The sequence below is a fragment of the Camellia sinensis genome, chromosome 3, assembly GCF_055761805.1.
Source record: "Camellia sinensis isolate YWXY chromosome 3, ASM5576180v1, whole genome shotgun sequence".
NCBI classification, from domain to species: Eukaryota; Viridiplantae; Streptophyta; class Magnoliopsida; order Ericales; family Theaceae; genus Camellia; species Camellia sinensis.
Window position 1 is genome coordinate 119,459,349 of NC_138963.1, and position 20,604 is coordinate 119,479,952.

Genomic DNA, 20,604 nt, shown 5'->3' on the forward strand with positions numbered 1-20,604 from the left:
GCTTGGTTGTTGTATGTTCATGTGAAATGGATTTCAGGGCGTTACATTAGGTGTTATTAGGCATGATTTGAAATTAATTTTTTAGTGATTTTTTTGTCTATAATATATATTTTTAAATTTTTTGAAAAATATTTATATTTTTTGTTTCTACTTGACTAGATAGACTGAAAAAGTAAAATAAATAAATTGAAAAAATACAAAAAATTTAGAAATGTATTTTTATTTATTTATTTATTTATGTATTTTTTTTGTCTTTGGTGAGTTTTTTAGATTTTCAAAATTATTTTGCTTTTTAGTTCCTTATACAGGTTAGAAAAGTAAAAAAATTTGATACAAATTTAAAAAAAAAAAAAAAAATCTTTAGCTAAAATTGGAGAAATTAGGAGAGAGAAAAAATTGAATGATTACTAATTTTGTATAGTAACAAAATAAAACTTCATAAAGTTATTTTAGTAATATAACTGCTAAGAGTTTATTTTTCATTTTTTTTTCTTTTATGTAATCTATCCAAATAAAATTGAAGAGAAATCACTATTTTGTCTTCTCTTTTATTTTCTTTCCAACAAAAAATAAAAAATAAAAAATGAAAGAAATCACACTTTTTTCTTTTATTTTTTTCCCACCCCTACCTTAACAAATCAAAATTTCCCGCTACATGTATAGATATCCAAAAATCATGTTATCGCTGGAGTGCAACTGAAACTCAAGAAGTTATTTAGTGATTTATCGTTCAAGGTAGGACATCTATCCTGTTGTTTCCTCAAAAGAAATACATGAGTGGTAAGATCCACTCTTTTAGCTAATCAAATTCATAAGCACAACGTGGATTTGCTCCTGAAAAAAATATAATAAACACAAATAAACCCAAAAAAAAAAGAAGTGAAATAGGGAAGAAAAAAGGAAAATTTTTTTTTTTTTGGTGTTTTTTTATAGATCTTTGATAGTAAGATTTTATAAGATAAATGACATGTAATATTTTTATAGTAATTGGAGCCCCTCAACATTTTTATAAAGAAAATTTGACACAGTAAAATTTCAAAAATTTCACCGATTTTATATAAAAAAAAGTTATTGAGGGACCTTAACTAATAAAAAAAAACATATTAGACTTCTCAAACTATCCAAAATTAGAGAGGAATGTTTCTCTGATTTTTTCAATAAAAAACCCACCTCGAGGGAGGAAACCAATTTGAAGTGAACCTAATCTACATAACTTCACCAAAAACAAAAAATCCAACCCTTTTTGACTATCTCTTTAAATTAAAAAACTAGATAACTATCAAGGCCAAATTTTACTTTAACCCATTGTGGTTTGGCCCACATGTTGATTACCTTCTTATCATTTGAAAATAATTACATAACTCTCACGTGGTTTGTGAAATAAAATACATTATTGACCTTTTTGTCTAAGATAATGGACTGCGAGAGTCACTCGCCTATGTGGAAAGTCCATGAGGAATGCGTCCCTCCTACGTTTTCAAATTTTCAAAAAAAAAAATGACATTCTCTTATTTTCTGACCACCACCAGCTTTCACATCGAATGACCACCATCTCTTTTTTTTTTTTTTTTTTCACATTCTCTTTCTTCATCTTTTCTCCTTTCTTCAGCAATCACCAATCTTTTTATTTCTTCCTCTGTTTTTTTTTCTTCGCTCTCTTTTTCTTTTTCAATAGAAAAAGCCATGGTAGCCATAGCTGAAGCAGCCACACCATGGTGGTCAAAACACCTCAAACCAAAACCCAATTCCCTTTACATGTGTACTCATAAAAAACCTGCTTAGAATAAGATTTTGTAGTTGACAACATTTTATTTGTCTTGGGTTGTCTCTAAATTATTTTGTGTACATGTATATATATATACACTATATACACTATTGATATAATATGAGTACTCAAGTTGGTGATAATAAAAGTATAAAAACGGTTCCAATCTTCTTCCATGTATGGATCGACTTGCCATTCTTTGTTTCCTTTAATTCTAACTGGGTCCAATCTGTTTGGCATGTTGGAAAATAATAATTTTCTGGCAACTTTAATTCGAAATTAAAGTGGGACCCAACTGTCGGTTAAGGTGGATCTGAGTGGTTTTGTATTCTCTTAAGTGAGAAGATTGCAATACAAAAATAAAGAGTAGGGATGACAATTTGAACCCAGCCTAACGGGGACCCAACCCCGATTAGAACAGGTTTTTCCCAAAAATTACCCCCCATAGGGCCGGGAATGGTATTGAAAATTGAATCCCCGATGATTTTTGGGCCAGGGACGGTGATAAGTTCCCCTAGCCCCACCTCAAACAATCCCCAAACAGTCCCCATATATATATATATATATATATATATATGTTTAGGGTTTATTATGTTATATCTAATATCTATCTTAACTTTCTCTCTTTCTCTCTCTCTCTCTCTCTCTCTCTCTCTCTCTCTCTCTCGTTCTTCTCTATTTACTCTCTGTGAGAAAGATCAACATTTCTGAGCACCTTCCAGATCTGTGCCGCGATGGAGAAATCTAGAGAGAGATCGGCGACGGAGAGCTTTTTCCAAATCTGAGCTGCGATGAACATTTCTGAGCACCACCGTTAGCCACTGATCGCACCACCGTCACTAACACCACCACCACCACTCTCTCGCTCTCTCTTTCTCACACCTCCATTTGCTGCCTCGTCTCCTGATCTACTACTACTGTTCTTCTCTCACTAGTGGCCCTCTAACCCTCTCTTACTGTTCTTTCGATATGAGTTAATATATATACATATATATACACTGGTTCTCAAAATCTTCACTATATCAACATCATTGATATACATGTTGTTATACATGTTGTTGTTGATGTTGATGATGATGGTCATTGATGATGATTTTGTAGACTTTAGTTTGTTATTGTTGATATTGATAATGATGAAATGAAACAAATCTTCACTTATCTGTTGTTTTGCTCTTTTTTTTTTTTTTTTTTTTGGGCTGGGGATTTTTCAGGGTTGGGGAAAACTCGATCCTCGTTAGGAGGCGGGGGCGAGGGCGAAGACGGTAATAGGTTCCCCGTCGGGGATCAAGGCTGGAGGTGAGAGAATTTTCACCATTGGGGATGAGGGACATGGAGTGTGATCCCTGGTCCCGCCCTAGCCTGTTGTCATATCTAATAATGAGCTGAAACCATTGAGTTGTAAATGAGAATTGTCTCATAAAGTGGGCATCAATAAAGTTGGGTTTAGATTTGGACTTAGTCTTGATTTGGACTGGGCCTAGACTTGTACTTATGCATGTATTGGGTTTGGTCTTAGACTTGGACTTGGACCTAGACCTAGTCTTGAGCTTTGGGCTGAGTTGTGCTGGGCTTAGTTTGTGCATGTGTTTGAGAATTGGTCTTGGATCGGATTGTAACCCAACTTTAGTATCTATTTTATGATCCATCTAGTTGGTTTATTCAACCATCATTATATACATATTTATTTGTATATTTTAAGCACATGAGAGGTTTAGACCTTTGTAACTCTCATCTTTTGATGATGGAGTTGATGACCATATCAATGGTCATATCAATGGCTATAGGTTTTCAACCTTTGTAACTCTAGCCCTAATGCTTAGAGTTGATGGTCTTGGTTAATGGCATTTGATGGCTCTATTGATGTATATTCTTCATGGCTAGGGATTCCCCCACTTGTATAAATAGAGATTTTTCCCCTCCAACATAGTAGGATAATTTTGGTGAGATTTTTGATGGAAAATAGAGATGGTGTTTTGAGATAAAAAGTTTGAGATGTTTTTTTCCACCAAAGAAAAATTTCCCTATCTTCTTTAGCTAGTCCCTTCTTTGGTTCTTGTTAGAGAGAGCACAACCATTATCAAGTTCGCTGAAGCTATTCAGAAGGAGCTTCGGCATTAGCTGGTTTTGATCGTTATATCTTGGGAGGCTCGTACCTCCAGCACTCATCGAGAAGCGGTAAATCTGTTTTAAGGAAACTGTGGTATCACACAGGTTTCAGTTTGCTTCTTTTCTTTTTATTTGTTCTTTAATTTTTCAGAATTTAGTTTACCTCGACGAGTTCTAATATTTAGTTATCCATGTTAATAATTTGTTCTTTTAGTAATGTAATCTAATTTATTTCTATACTTAGTTGTGTCGTTTATTCTATATTTCATCATTTAATAAAAAAAATTATTTTGTCATTTCTATTTAATTTATTTTATATATTTTTCTTGTATTATTATGGAAAAATGTTAACATGGCAAGGTTGGACAATGCTGCGGGGTGCACTACAAAAAAATTCGTTTTTTGCGACGGTAAAGGGCCGTCGCAAATGCTCCGGAAGCCGTCGCTAATACTTTTTGCGACGGTATTGTGGCTTTTTGCGACGGTAAGGGGGGGTTGCAAAAGAGGTTTCGCGACGGTAAGTACCGTCGCCATTATTTTCTGCGACGGTAAAGTGTGTTTTTTGCGACGACACTTTTCCTGTCGCAAATAATGGGAAAAAAATCAGTTTTCGCGACGGCACGTAATTCCCGTCGCTAAAAGTGAGTTTTTGAGACGGGAACATTACTGTCGTTAAAACTCTGGCATCTTATAAGTATTGGCGACGGCACGGTTACCGTCGCTAAAGGTGTCTTGTACATTCCAATTGGACAGCTTTTGCGACTGTGTTGGTACCGTCGCAAAAGCCTATTAATGGTTTTTGCGACGGGTTCTTCTCCCGTCTCAAAAAAAAAAAAAAAAAAACCCTGCTGATAAATTATTAAAAAAATTAAAATAACCTGTATTAGATAAAAAATAAGTATAAAAAAATTGAAAAATTACAGAATAATATAAATACGTACATAAACAAAAATTGACAAATAATGAAAATTAATAATATTGTTCCATTCATAGCAATACATAAATAAAAATTCATAACAATAAAAATTATGCCACTACATAACGTCGCATAATACATACATAATGTTGCTCACAAATTTAAATAACATAAATCAAAATCAAAACCAAAAGTTTTCGTCTTCATTCATTCGTGGGTTACAAAAATAAAAATTGGTCATAATCTTGATACGCTCGCATTCCAGAAAAAGCCAACTGCTACTCAGGAAATATCTGAAAAAAACAAGATAAAAATAATTAAAAACCATATAATGTGTTAATATTTTAATTATAGAAAAATATAAAAAAAAAATTGACTACTATATAATTAGAAAGATAGTTTAGTAAATAATTTTGACTGGACCGAAATCCGGCTCTAACTCCCAAACCGGGAACCCGATTCGAGCCCCGTCTTCTCCCACAAGTCTCTCGTGCCTAGGCGGTCGTGTGTGCCAAGTTTCGTGCTAAACCGACGCCGTTTGGTGATTTTGGGGCGTTAACGCCTCGAAAAGAAGTTTCTTAAAGAAGTAGTTTGCCTAAAGTGAAATCCGACTCTAACTCCCAAACCGGGAACCTGATTCGAGCCCCGTCTTCTCCCACAAGTCTCTCGTGCCTAGGCGGTCATGTGTGCCAAGTTTCGTGCTAAACCGACGCCGTTTGGTGATTTTGGGGCGTTAACTCCTCAAATTCAAGTTTCTTAAGGAAGTAATTTGCCTAAAGTGAAATCCGGCTCTAACTCCCAAACCGGGAACCCGATTCGAGCCCCGTCTTCTCCCACAAGTCTCTCGTACCTAGGCGGTCATGTGTGCCAAGTTTCGTGCTAAACCGACGCCGTTTGGTGATTTTGGGGCGTTAACGCCTCGAAAAGAAGTTTCTTAAAGAAGTAGTTTGCCTAAAGTGAAATCCGACTCTAACTCCCAAACCGGGAACCCGATTCGAGCCCCGTCTTCTCCCACAAGTCTCTCGTGCCTAGGCGGTCGTGTGTGCCAAGTTTCGTGCTAAACCGACGCCGTTTGGTGATTTTGGGGCGTTAACGCCTCGAAAAGAAGTTTCTTAAAGAAGTAGTTTGCCTAAAGTGAAATCCGACTCTAACTCCCAAATCGGGAACCCGATTCGAGCCCCGTCTTCTCCCACAAGTATCTCGTGCCTAGGCGGTCGTGTGTGCCAAGTTTCGTGCTAAACCGACGCCGTTTGGTGATTTTGGGACGTTAACGCCTCGAAAAGAAGTTTCTTAAAGAAGTAGTTTGCCTAAAGTGAAATCCGACTCTAACTCCCAAACCGGGAACCCGATTCGAGCCCCGTCTTCTCCCACAAGTCTCTCGTGCCTAGGCGGTCGTGTGTGCCAAGTTTCGTGCTAAACCGACGCCGTTTGGTGATTTTGGAGCGTTAACGCCTCGAATTCAAGTTTCTTAAAGAAGTAGTTTGCCTAAAGTGAAATCCGACTCTAACTCCCAAACCGGGAACCCGATTCGAGCCCCGTCTTCTCCCACAAGTCTCTTGTGCCTAGGCGGTCGTGTGTGCCAAGTTTGTGCTAAACTGACGCCGTTTGGTGATTTGGGGGCGTTAATGCCTCGAAAAGAAGTTTCTTAAAGAAGTAGTTTGCCTAAAGTGAAATCTGACTCTAACTCCCAAACCGGGAACCCGATTCGAGCCCCGTCTTCTCCCACAAGTCTCTCGTGCCTAGGCAGTCGTGTGTGCCAAGTTTCGTGCTAAACCGACGCCGTTTGGTGATTTTGGGGCGTTAACGCCTCGAAAAGAAGTTTCTTAAAGAAGTAGTTTGCCTAAAGTGAAATCCGACTCTAACTCCCAAACCGGGAACCCGATTCGAGCCCCGTCTTCTCCCACAAGTCTCTCGTGCCTAGGCGGTCGTGTGTGCCAAGTTTTGTCCTAAACCGACACCGTTTGGTGATTTTGGGGCGTTAACGTCTCGAATTCAAGTAAAGAACGCAAAGATGCATTTTAGCTTAGAATGCAAAAATACATTTTATACCTGATCTTCTGGTGGTGGTGTATATGGATTCTCGTCTTCTGCAGATTCCCTAAATGCCCGGTGGCCACTCGATGCATCAGGAACCTATGTTAGTCAGTGCATAATGTGTTAATCATATTCGAATTTCATACATAATCTTGAGTGAAAATTGAACTATCAAACAATTGTGATGTTTATATGGAACCTGTCTGTTGGGATCCACACTCGCCCCCTGCGACACAAGGGCCATCATCTCAGCTCTCATCTGCTGCAAATGTGTAGAGAACTCTGCTCGCAGCTCCTCCCTCAACTCATCCCTTAGCTCAGCACGAACCTGCTGCGTGATCTGATCAATAGTCGATGGCTGGGGTGTTGACTGTGATGGCCCAGCACCATCCTTATACACCACTCTCCGAGGCACGATTCTCCCGTATGTGCGACAATATCCATGTCTGTCATGACCTATCAACTCATGGAAAATGACATTCCTAGCCTCCAAAGTCCGACCATCCTCAGGTAGCATAGAGAGTTGACGATTAAACTCATCCTGTATTGAATAAGACACACAAGTATAATATGACATGAATTGAACTAATACAATTACAAAGACAAAGTAAATTAAGAAATTGATGATTAACTACAACCTTGGCCTTAATTGAATTACTAATGTTGATTACATATCAGCCTATTTGAACATCAACTGTTTCCCCTTCTGCGGCTTCCCTCACCCAACCAACTTCTTCATCACGAAGCATTATATTTTCTTCCAATTGTTGGCTCATGTATGGCTCGATTTGTGGATCAGTTGAACTCATATCAAATAAACCTCTTTGAGACATCTTCACCACGACTTGCCAGTCTGGTTGTAACGGGTCTGCAACATACCAAACTTGCTCTGCTTGGGACGCCAAGATGAAAGGTTCATTGGTAATTCGAACATCTCGGTACAACAAATGATTGAAGTTCCCCAACGTGAAATTGAAGACATCTTCTTTCTTTCCGTGAATGTTGTCAATCCAATCACACTTAAACAACACATGTTTCTTCTCATTGGAATATCGAATCTCAACAATATCTGTCAATTGTCCATAATAGTACATAGACCCCAGACGAGGATTCTTGTCTTTTCGACTAGCATAACTTATGGTATCTGCCTTCAAAGCTACACCACAATTTTGTGTGGCTCGACGATCATCCATGGCCTTTACTCGATACCGAAACCCATTCAATATATACCCGTTGAACCTCCTTGCCAGGTTATGAGGACCATTTGCCAATAGAATAATCTCTTCAGAAAGTATGACATCAGTAGTCCTTCGCAAAGTTTGGACCTATTTAACACGAAATGTAAAATTTAAAATGTAGATCGACTTAAGTAACTAGAATCTATAGAGTTAAATACATACATGTTCCTTAAACCAAATGTGAAAAGTTTCAAAATGTTCACGCCGAAGTTGATGATCGTCGACACGAGGCATTTTGAGCTTAAGTACTTCAAGGTGTTTGCTGTGTAGATTGAAATTTTAGTTGAAAATTCAATAAAACATAATAAAATATTGAGTGAGTGACTTAACCTACTTTATGAATGGTTGAACCGCGCTTGTATTGCATAAGATGTACCGATGAGCTTGTACCCAAGAAGTATTATCAAGATAAAAGCTTGTGTTTTCACCAGTAGCATGACCCAAATTATCAGCACCACTATAGTTCCTCACGGGTCGACTAGATTTGGTTTCCACATCACTGAGATATTGTGCACAAAAATTCATGCATTCTTCCATAAGATATCCTTTAGCAATTGATCCTTCAGGACGAGCTCTATTACGCACGTATTGCTTCAAAGTAAGAAGATACCTCTCAATGGGATACATCCATCGAAACTGAATCGCTCCACCCAATAACGCTTCATCAGCTAGATGTATAGGCAAGTGCTCCATTATATCAAAAAAACTCGGAGGAAATATTTTCTCTAGATGACAAAGTGTTACAGCGATACGATCTTTAATATATTGCAAATCCGTCGCACGATTCACTTTCGAACACAATTGTCTAAAGAAATTGCTCAATTCAATCAAGGGTTCAATTACATTCTTCGGTAACGATCTGCGAATAGCCAATGGAATAAGTTGTTGCATCAGAATATGACTATCGTGGCTCTTAAGACCCCCAATGCTTCTATCATGTAAGCGCACACGACGTGATATATTGGATGAATACCCGTCGGGAACTCTTACTTCCTTCAACACTTTCAAGAACAAATCTTTCTCATCCTTGGTCATCGTGAATTGTGCTGGTGGTAAATAGGCTTTATTCGACCCTCTTAACTGCAAATGTAGGGGTTTTCTAATATTCATATCTTGTAAATCACGCCGAGCATTAACACCATCCTTCGATTTTCCTGCAACCCCTAATATTGTCCACAACACATTGTCACAAACATTCTTCTCTATATGCATCACATCGAGGTTGTGTCTTATTAGATTGTGCTCCCAATATGGCAATTCATAAAAGATACTCTTTTTCTTCCAACTATGGGTGCGATGTCCAACTTTCTCTTTCTCTACCTGTCTCCTATGCCTCTCCTTAAGGTCATCCCTATTGTATTGGGTTAAAATACCCTCAGATTCTAATTGTAGCAACATCTCAGTTCCAGACAACAATTTTGGTTTGAGTCTGACTTCCCGACTACCATCAAATGATACTTTATCCTTCCGGAATTTATGGCCAGTAGGTAAAAATCTGCGATGACCCAAGTATGATTGTTTCCTACTATGCTTCAACCAACACGATGTAGTTTCCTTATTGCAACAAGGACATGCATATTCTCCTTTAGTGCTCCATCCTGACAAGTTTGCGTATGCAGGAAAATCACTAATTGTCCACAGTAAAGCTGCATGCATTTGAAACATTTGATTTGTTGATGCATCAAATGTTGACACACCCTCATTCCATAGTTCTTTCAACTCCTCAATCAACGGTTGCATATAAACATCAATCTTGTCACCAGGTCCTTTCGGGCCGTCAATAAGCACAGATAAAATTAGAAATGGTTGCTTCATGCACATCCATGGCGGCAAGTTGTATGGAATGAGCACAACAGGCCAAGTGCTATGAACTATGTTCATCGTCCCGAATGGGTTAAAACCATCAGATGCTAAGCCAAGCCTTACACTTCGGCAATCATTACTAAAGTCAATATTCCGACGGTCAAAATCTTTCCATGCAAGGGAGTCAGCAGGATGCCTGAAGACACCATCATCAGTTCGTTCCTCTGCATGCCATCTCATTAACTTGGCCGTCTTGGATGACATAAACAACCTCTGCAACCTTGACTTTAAAGAAAAATACCTCATCTGTTTTGCAGCTACTTGTTTGCCACCTGTGTTAGGACCATTTGAACCACCATCACCATTTGATTTCCATCTAGAACTGTTGCATATGACACATTTATCAAGATTGGCGTCCTCGTTTCAAAATAACATGCAACTGTTGGGACATGCATCCCACGTCTCATACGTGAAGCCCAAATCTGTTATGACCTTTTGAGCTTTATAATATGAGTCCGGGAGTTTCACACCCAACGGAAACGCCTCATTCAATAACTCAAGCAACATGTCAACAGACTTGTCCGTCCACTGATTAAGCACCTTCAAATGTAGAAGTCGAACAATGAATGACAAAGATGTGAACTTCTGACAACCCGGATACAATTCACTTTGTGCATCTTGAAGAAGTTTGAAATACTTTGCAGTCTCTGCATTTGGACCGAGCTGGGGTTCAGATGCACGGGGATCAGGCCCCTGTGGTTCATCACCCTCAACACTTGTACCGGCATGTGGATTTCCCATAGCCCCTTGTATCATTCCAATCATATCATCTCCAATGTCTAAATTAGCTAATGTTTCATTCTCTCGATTACTATGCAGAGATATGTAAGATTCCCCATGATTAATCCAATGTTTGTATTTTTTAAAAAAACCATTCAAAATCAGATGCTCCCGTACACCATCTCGTACAAAATAGTATCGATTCTCACACTTCCTACACGGACAACTGATCATCGAACCTTCAACCCTATTGGTGTAGGCAAACACAAGGAATTCATCAATCCCATTAATGTATTCACTCGACATCCTATTTGGCAAATCAATCCAACTCTTATCCATCATCTGTACACATCCACAAGAATATCTCACCAAAGTAACTCTAAATATAATACCTACACATAAATATTCACTCGACATCCTATTTGGCAAATTAACGAAATGTCTAAAATTCCTATTTAAGGTTTAAATTAATTAAATTAAAAATTTAAGATTTATTTTATTATAAGGGTTAAAATCCTGTTTTTTTTTTTTGTATTTTTTTTATTTTCTCTTAAATATTTTTATGACTTATTTAAACATTTGCAATTTAAATTTGTAATCGAACCATTACATGTGTATGATATCAAACCCCCATTGTCAAAATTTTATTTCGTTAGTAAAGTTTTTTCAGACCTCCACTGACTTTCCGTGGTTAAAAACACCCCCATTAGTTAAAGATAAAACTTCATGACTTTATAATTGAGTTTATATTATTATTAAAACTTTATAATTGAGTTTGTCTCATGGTTATTTGTAATTGAATCTTCTTAAACACCAATATAATTTGAGACGATTCAAACAATTAAAGTATGTTATTAATAATATTATTGTTTTTATTGAAAATATCCTAACAAATTCAACGTGGTTCATAAGTTTACAAAATTTTATATTTTGTTCGCAATTTGTTCTACAAGTTCTTGTTTATGAAATCATAGTATATTATTTAATGTTTAAGCATGTTGTGATCATATTGTAAACGATAACAAGGTTTATAAAAAATTTAATTTCAAACCAAATCAAACTGGTCTTTTATGGTTAAATTTGGTTTGTTTCCAAAATTTTTATAGTTCAATTTAGTTAAAAAAATTATGGAATTGGGTAGTGATTTGATCTTGATTTACTTTAAAATTGAACCAAACCAAACCATGCTCACCCATAACGTTACCTATCGAACTATGTCATTTAATTCAATATTGATTTATTGAATAAAGTAGTGCTAAAAAAATGATTTTAAACATAAAAACTCACTGTTTCATTGTCAATTTTGTTGTGAATAATGTCTTTATCAAAATACGAGTTTTCATCTTTTAAATCTTTTATTAATGAAGTGTGAAAATAGAGTGTCCCCTAAACAATAACTTGTACTAAATTCAAGCTCTACAATAAAGCTGTGAGAACATGTCTTTGACAATGGGGGTCTCTGGACATATATATAGACAGATTTATACATATATATAGACAGATTTATATATATAGATTTCAGATAAACAGATTTATATATATATATAGACAGATTTCAGATTTATATATATATATATATAGATTTATATACATTGCATATATATATATATAGACAGATTTCAGACATTCATCTATATATATATATATATATACAGAGACCGAGAGAGAGAGAGAGAGAGAGAGAGAGAGAGCATACGCAGAGGGAGAGAGAGTCGTCGCCGGAGCACCACTACTTGTCGCCGTCGCCGCCGCACCACCGCTGTCTTCCTCGTAGCCCGTTTGGGAAATTTGGGGGTGAAGTTAGGGATTTGGGGAGGAGGATCGAGCGGCAACAGGAAAAAGAAGAGGGGGGTTTTTTTTTTTGACTTTTTGCGACGGTATGATGTAGACCGTCGCAAATAGAAGGCAGTAGGTCGTAAAACGGCGCCGTTTGAATTAATCCTTTTTTGCGACGGCAAATTTCCGTCGCAAATGATATATGCCGTCTCAAAAAAAAGGTTTTTTGCGACGGTTTTATTTACCGTCGCTAATACTTCTGCATTTCCGACCCCTCTACTTAGTTTCATTACCGACGGGTAAGTGCCGTCGCTAAAGGCTATTATTTGCGACAGGTGAAGTTACCGTCGCAAAAAACAGTTTTTTGCAACGGGGGGCGCGGCGTCGCTAAAAACTCCGTGTTTTTTGCTATGTTTTCCTGTAGTGGTGGTGGCTGGTGGGATGGAGGAGGGCTGCGAAAAGTAAGAGGGCTGCAAAGTAGTGGCTATGGTAGGGTGTGCAATAGGAGAGATTATGTATTCAATGTGTATATATAGATAGATAGACAGATTTAATTTAGAAGAAGGGAAGAAAAAGATGGTATAAAGGTCAATACATATATTCTGTTAACAGAAATTAGTATACGTTTTGGTCCACAAATTACGTAGGAATTATGTGGTTATTTTCAAATGATGAAAGGAATAATACGAAAATTGCTATTAACTTTCTAATAATAAAACTCCTAATTACTAACTAATGAATAATAATTAACAAAAAAATATATATAGTATTTTAAAAGGTAAATTACATTCCTATCACTTGAGATTTGAAAAAAAAAAATAGAGTTATTCTCATACTTTAACATAATTATATTAATCTCCTTTTTAGTATGATTAAAGTGACTGGAATTAATATCAATGAAGTAGACGCTAAAATAAATAAACATAAATATATACATTTTAGTAGAAAATAAATGATAACCTTACTTTTATATTTATATGATTAATGAATTAATGATGAGAAAAATCAAATGTGACGTGAATTAAAATTTTAGAAAGAAGAGTGTAATTATGTAAAAAATATAATTAACCAATTAATGATGTAAAAGGATAAAAATATTATGTAAATTAAATTTTAAAAAAAAAGAATATAATTATATAAAAAATATGAGATTAACTTTATTTTTTTGTTTTTAAAATTTTAGGAGGAGTGAGTGTAATTTATCCTATTTGAAAATAGGGTTCATCTCAAGTTGTCATCTTAACTTGAAAGAGAGTTTGGGCGTGGTAGGCCAATTTTTGGACCAATTTCGATTATTCGTTCCATTCACTTTTTAGGACTCGTTGAGTAAAATATTCATGCAAAAAATAAGATGATTGAATATCGATAGTTATATGTTTGAATCATATTTGTTTTTTAAAAAATAAATGACAAATATAATTTTAAAAATAGTCATTCACTTTTTGTAATACAAATTTGATTCAAATATATAGTTATCAATCTCTGATCATTTTATTTTTTACATAAATATTATACTCAACGTGCTATAAAAAAATAATGGGACATTTACACATAAATCATAATTTATGAACTTATACTCCATTAAATCCTAAGTAAGATTTTTTGGACATTCAATCTCATTAAAATTTTAATAATCGAAATTGCATTTCAAATAATGATTGTTCATCATTTATGGTTATTTATAAAGGAACATAATGATTTGACATTTATTTTGATTTTCAAAACTTTAAAAATCAACTTTCAAATTGAAAAAGCTAAAAAAAAAAAATATGTGCAAAAAAAAAAAAACTACTTTTAAAAAATTGAATTATTTTTTTTGTGCAAAACAGAAATTTTTGTGTATATAAAGGAGCATGATGATGGAACATTGATATGCAAAACTGAAAAAAAAAATTAAAAATGAAAAAAACTAATAATGTTCTCAGTTTTAAAACTAAAAAAACTGTTAATATTCTTAGTTTTATTAGATAGTTGAATCAAACTAATAAGTAGAAGGGTAAAAACGTTTAATCTCATGTTCTGTTTTTTTTATCAGTTAGTGAAACAATTATCTAGAACATTACTATGCAAAATTGATAATATTCTTAATTTTAAAAATTAGAAAAAAACTGATAATATTATCAGTTTTACTAAATATGATTTATTGGTTCAAAAAATATTAAATATAACCTAAGCTAACATAACATTTGTAAATAAAAATTTTAGGTAATTAACTAAAACATAAATAGCTCAAATAAGTCTCAAAATAAATCTACCAAACACAAAAATAAATAAATGATTCGAATTAATCCTAAAATGAATCTACCAAACACAAATTCTCTCTCAAATAAAAATGGACGAGGTAATAGAAGCCTAATACTCAAAATAAGAGCGTCTCAATGTTTACACTTTTCTTTAATCAAATTTAAATTTGCTGAAAGAAGTTTCAGTTTTGGTGTTTCAACATTAACATCAAACTAATATCAAATTGAGAATTTTTTTTTAAATTTTTCATCAAATTAAAGATATTTGGAGCCTTTCATCAAATTATTGTTAGGATTATAGGCTGGACAATTGGTCAATTGTCCTCCTAGACAACCTCTTCCTTACTTCAAACTTCCAGTAAATTTATACTACTCAATCAATTGATCGAATATCCTCCTGATTGACCTGTAATTTGATAAAAAATAAAGGTAGCGTTTGGTAGAGTTTTCTAAATATGATTTAAGAATATGAGTTGTATTTGGAGTTTATGAGTTTTGAAATTATGATTTGAGTGTGAAAAATTTGTTTGGTGAATGAGTTTTGAATTGAGTGGAGAGTTTTTGATGTAACATATGATATTTGATACAAAAACTTACAACTTATAACCAAACACACAACTCAAAATTCTATTAAAGCTCATAATTTTTTTTTTAAATTCGAAAAATATTTTTTGTTGAATACATAAAAACTAACATGTGTCAATTGCAAAAAAAAAAAAAAAAAGCACTATTTCGGTCAATCGGCCGAACGATAGGTGGGACATCCGGTAAGTCCAAATTTTCCTGTCTTTGATCAAGTTTTCAAAAATGAGCGTGAATTTAATTTTTAAAAGCTGCAAACAAACACTACATGAGAACCAATGCCTGAACCTAAAGTTCCAAAACTCTACCAAACATAACCCAAAATTTTCAGTTAAAACACTCAATATTAAATGAAATTTTTATTCAAATTTAATAAAATAATAAAAAGTAAACGTTGGCCTTGTTTGGTTTGTGTTTCTCAAGAAATTTTGAGAAAAATTCTCTACAAATAAGTTTTTCAAAAGTAATCAAACCAAACAAATTTTTCCAAATTTTTTTTCCAAAACTTGTTTGGTTGACAAATTTTTCAAACAAATCTCTCTCTCATACACATCAAATCAATTACTTTTTCTAAAACTCTCTCAAAATAATTTTTCAAAATATCTTTTAAAAAAAAACTAAACTAAATAAATTTTTATACTTTTTATCTCAAAACATGTTACTTAAATACAAACCAAACAAGGCGGTTCTCATACGTGAGATTAATGAATTTACCACTAAACCGTTTCAATTTTCGTAAACTTCTATTTCAAATTTCCCCACCATTTAGATCTACCTTTTCACACAACCCCACACACTCTTCTTAAAACCCCCTCTCTCTCTCTCTCTCTCTCTCCCTCTCTCCAAAGCCACCATTGCAATCTCTGAAGAATCTCTCAACAATGCTTTCAACTGAAGTAGACTTCGATCTCAGAGTATCATCTCTCAGAACCCTAACAATGTGCTTCCAAATTCATCATTTCCTCCTAATTTTCTCTCTCTAACTCAATTTTCTCTCTCTCTCTCTCTCTCTCTCTAATTTTCTGCAGTCATCAAGTCAGTCCAGTTTCGGAATCAGGTGAGCTCATCTTCGTCTTCCCCAATTCTAGGGTTTCCACTTCATTACATGTGAATTGCGCTGAATCTACAGTTCTTACTCTTTCACACAGCGAGTACACATTTGCCGATGTGGGAAACTTGGAGCATTGCGCCAAATACCTGAACCAGACGCTCGTTACCTTCGGATTTCCGGCGTCGCTTGATCTGTTTGCAAGTGATCCGGTATGCTCTCTTTGTTTTTCTTGATTTGTTATTTTGCTTATCTTTGGTTTTGGCTTTCATTTGGAATTTGTGTGTTTGCTAGGTTTCGATTGCGCGCACTTGCAATTGTGTATATGCACTGTTACAGCAGAGGCAACGTGATATTGAATTTAGGGAGTCAGCTAATGAGCAGAGACAACGGTATGTTTGTTTGATCTGACAATTTGTACTGTTTTGGTGAATTAAGTTTAATCCTACACTTTGTATGGTATATCACATTGTAGAATGTAGGCTCTATGCGGATCAGTAGGATTGTTGTGTGAAGTAGTTGCAAAGTCTCTTGGTGGTGTGTTAAAAGAGATGTGTGATCAAAGTCCCGTCTCTTCATCGAGATTTGGGGTTATGCATAGCAGGAGGAGGGCTACCCCCTAGCCCATCACCATGGGACAAAAGAAAAAAAAATAGTGTCCAAATTGGAAGTGTGGAAGATAAAGAAAGTTGGAGAGTTAATTTCTATCTTATTATGTAAGTGTGAAATACAATGTTTTAATGGCTTGTTTGGGGTGCACTTTGCTAAACATGTTTTTCTGTTTTCGGAAGTAAAAACTAGAAGCAGTGATGTTGGAGAAATAAATGGCAAAAATTATACATCTCAGCACAAAAATAATACTAGATTTTAGAGAACGCAAAGGCAACAGACACATGCCAAAAATAAAAAAATAAAAAGAAAAAGAAAAAAACCGGTTTGTAAATTAATGGACATTATTATCTCTTTAGATATGGACCTTTTGTGTGTTTTAAATTGCAATTGATTGATGGGGTAACATTTACTTATATTCTTTTCATAGACTCCTGTCTGACATATCAAGATTAGAGGCCAAGGTGGAGAGGCTTGAAGCCCAGTTATCTGCGAAAGATAGGGAGATAGCAACAATTACTCGAACGGTTAGAGACATGATTTTGTTACTTTCTGTGAAGTGCAATTATTCTTTTTATGGCAGTGGTCATTCTGTATTGGCTTGATCCTCTTGTTTATTCTGTTTAAATGAATTATGGTTAGGAAGCTAAAGCTACAGCAGCATTTAAGGCCCAAATTGAGAAGTTACAGCAGGAACGAGATGAATTTCAAAGGATGGTTATTGGTAATCAGGTGAGAATCCTTTTATTTATATAGAAATGTTTGTTTTTGACACTTGCATGTTGGATGTACTGACCTGAACACTTCCTTAATGTTGCAAAAGCAAGTGAGAACTCAACAAATACATGAGATGAAGAAAAAAGAAAAGGAGTATATAAAGTTGCAGGTAGGGTCCTTATCGCATCCTGGTTAACCTCGAAAGGAAATCTGCAAATTTTAAACTATGTAATATCACATGAATCATATATATTTAGAAAGGTAAATTAGATGGGAATTACAGAGTGATAGTGTTTTTCTTTCAGGAGAGGTTAAATCAAGTATTAATGGAGAAAAAGAAGGAATCTAGATCAGGCATGGAGATAATGAATTTACTTCAGGTAATTGATTAATTACTAATTTTGTGACCTGAAATATTTAAAATTCATTTCTCTAATGGTCTTTGTGTTCCATGTCAACAGAAAGAAGGACGACAACGTGGCACATGGAACGGGAAAAAGGCTGATAATGACTTCTATAAAAAGATTGTATGGAGCATGATTGACTTACTTCGATTTTTGTCACCACTTAGCTTATCTGTGATTAAATGGTATTGGCAGGTGGATGCTTATGAGGCAAAAAATCAAGAACTAGTGGCAGAGAATGCTGATTTGAGGGCATTATTACGTTCAATGCAGGTAGGTTAACTGTTCGAGCAAATTGATGATTGTTTATTATTGTTTGTGATTGCATTGCTATACTTATTTCTTAGTTGCACGAAGCGGGAGCGGGGAATTGTGATCCCTAAGAGAGTCGTAGGTTGGGAGCGTTTATATATATTATATAAAAAATATATTGTGAGATATAATTATTTTTCGCCAATTAATATTTGAAATATATTATAACTATCATAAATTCTTATAAATTGTATTTTATTTTGTGTTGTTAAATTTACATAGAATTAAAATCTATTTATTTTGTAGATATATTTTTTGTATTTTATATTTTTGTATTTGAATTTGTGGAACAAACAGCCCAAAAGCCCTTTTTTTTTTTTTTGTGATGGTTATACAAACCATCTAGTAACCCAAATACTAAATAAAACAGCCCACAAACCCAAACAAATGTTTGTCTGGGTCTAAAGCCTACTAGGGTTTAGCATACAAACCAAGTCTGTCAAACTCTATCTCTCTTCTCTTACAAATGCACAGCACAATTGAAAGATAGAGAGAAGGAGATTGAGACAGAGAGATCAAGAGAGGAGATCAAAATAGAGAACGAGATTGAGATAGCGATCGCGAGAGAAGAAGATCAAGAGACAGAGAGATTGAGAGCTCGAGATCGCATTTCTCTCACATTAGAAGCACGATTCTTCCTCAGAAGTGCATAATTGCGTTTTTTTCCTCAGAAACGTGAGTCCCTTCCACGATTCCTGCTACTAAGACCTATTTTGTCACTGGTGGGCAGTGGTGAAGCTGAAAAATTAATCTGGGAGGCAAATATTAATCACAACTTTGAAAACGTATATATATATATTTTTGTAATCTACATTTTTGTGAACATTTTATTCAAAGATACAACTTATGGGGAAGGTGACAATATCAGTGGCATAAGCAATAGTTTGCGGGCTAACAAAGAGGAAGCATTTCCAGATTACTAGTTTTAAAAGCTTGAGCTATGTGAAATTATATGCAATGAATTCATTTTAGTGGGACAACTTAAGTAGGAATTAAGGTTCCAAATGACCATAACCTTTTGAGTTGTAATACTTGACTCCATTCCTGCACAATGTCATGCAATTGGCATGACACAAGATAAAGCAGTTTAGCATGGAATTGGCATTAGGCGTTCTTTTTCTTTTCTTTTCCTTTCCTTCCTTCTCCATTTTTATTTATAATAATTAATGAATTAACAAAATCTAAAGAAAATTGCTCATGAAACTCTATTTTTTCTTTGTGGAAAATGTGACAATGACAACCGATTCTAAGAATAGAATGAACTCCATTAGCTTAGACAATCACAACCCATTCTAACTATGGAGGAAACTTTTGGATGTGGAGATGCTAGGAAGGGAACTTTTGGTTTCATGCCATGAAAGAACTAAGTTGGATATTGAGGCCTCGTTTGGGAACATGCTAATTTAGTAATTTTTTGGCTAATTGGCTAAAAAGGTTGGTAAAAAAAACTTGTATGTTTGGGATGACTTTTTGACTAATTACGAAAAGCTGTGTAAAAAGTAGAGAGAAGCCGTAATTGTTGACTTTTTGGTATGACTAATTGGCTAATTGGCTAATTTAGTAACTTTTTAACTAATTGGCTAATTTAGTAACATCCCAAACGAGGTCTGAGGCGGCCTATGATAATGTTAGTTGGGATTTTTTGTTGGCTGTTATAGAGCGTATGGGTTTTGGGGATAGGTGGAGGCGATGGATTTTGTTTTGTATTTCGACGGTGCGGATGTCCGTATTGGTGAATGGGTCGCCGGCAAGTTACTTCCCAACGTTTTGGGGATTGTGGCAAGGGGATCCTTTGTCGCCTTTGTTGTTTATTCTTGTCATGGAGGTGCTGAGTCAGTTGTTGTTTCGGGCAAGGTAGGCTGGTTTGTTGGAAGGTTTTTTGGTGGCAGAAGGGGTTGGTGTCTCTCACCTCTTGTATGCTAATGATGTTTTGATTTTCTGTGGGGCTGATCCCAAGCAGTTGAGGTATTTGCGATGTGTCTTGTTATGCTTTGAGATGGTCTCAGGTTTGAAGGTTAACTTGGCAAAGGCAGAATTGATTCTAGTGGGGGAGGTTGTTCGACTTTTGTCTTTGGCGGCCATTTTGGGTTGCAAGGTTTCTCATTTGCCGGTGTCTTATTTGGGGTTGTCTTTGGGGGCTCCTTATAAGGCGCCATTTCCTTGAATCATCTTCCTCATCCTCTTGATGTTTCGAGGTAGATTTGAACGCTATTCCTTTCTTCTTATTGTTGTCCTCCTCTTCTTTTCCTTCTTGCATTATGAGCTCATGAG

The 20,604-nt window shown here is 35.3% G+C and overlaps 1 protein-coding gene across 1 annotated transcript in view; it reads left to right on the forward strand.

Moving 5' to 3' along the window:
* The first annotated feature begins 15,972 nt into the window (after positions 1-15,972).
* LOC114285419 (Afadin/alpha-actinin-binding protein) overlaps positions 15,973-20,604 on the forward strand; it is a 30,466-nt gene continuing 25,834 nt past the window's right edge. The window contains exons 1-10 of the mRNA XM_028228462.2: positions 15,973-16,157; positions 16,272-16,300; positions 16,392-16,503; positions 16,586-16,683; positions 17,331-17,427; positions 17,543-17,632; positions 17,724-17,786; positions 17,923-17,997; positions 18,079-18,144; positions 18,217-18,294. Of these exons, the coding sequence (XP_028084263.1) occupies positions 16,125-16,157; positions 16,272-16,300; positions 16,392-16,503; positions 16,586-16,683; positions 17,331-17,427; positions 17,543-17,632; positions 17,724-17,786; positions 17,923-17,997; positions 18,079-18,144; positions 18,217-18,294 (741 nt within the window). The 5' untranslated portion in view covers positions 15,973-16,124. The remainder of the gene's footprint in view (positions 16,158-16,271; positions 16,301-16,391; positions 16,504-16,585; positions 16,684-17,330; positions 17,428-17,542; positions 17,633-17,723; positions 17,787-17,922; positions 17,998-18,078; positions 18,145-18,216; positions 18,295-20,604) is intronic.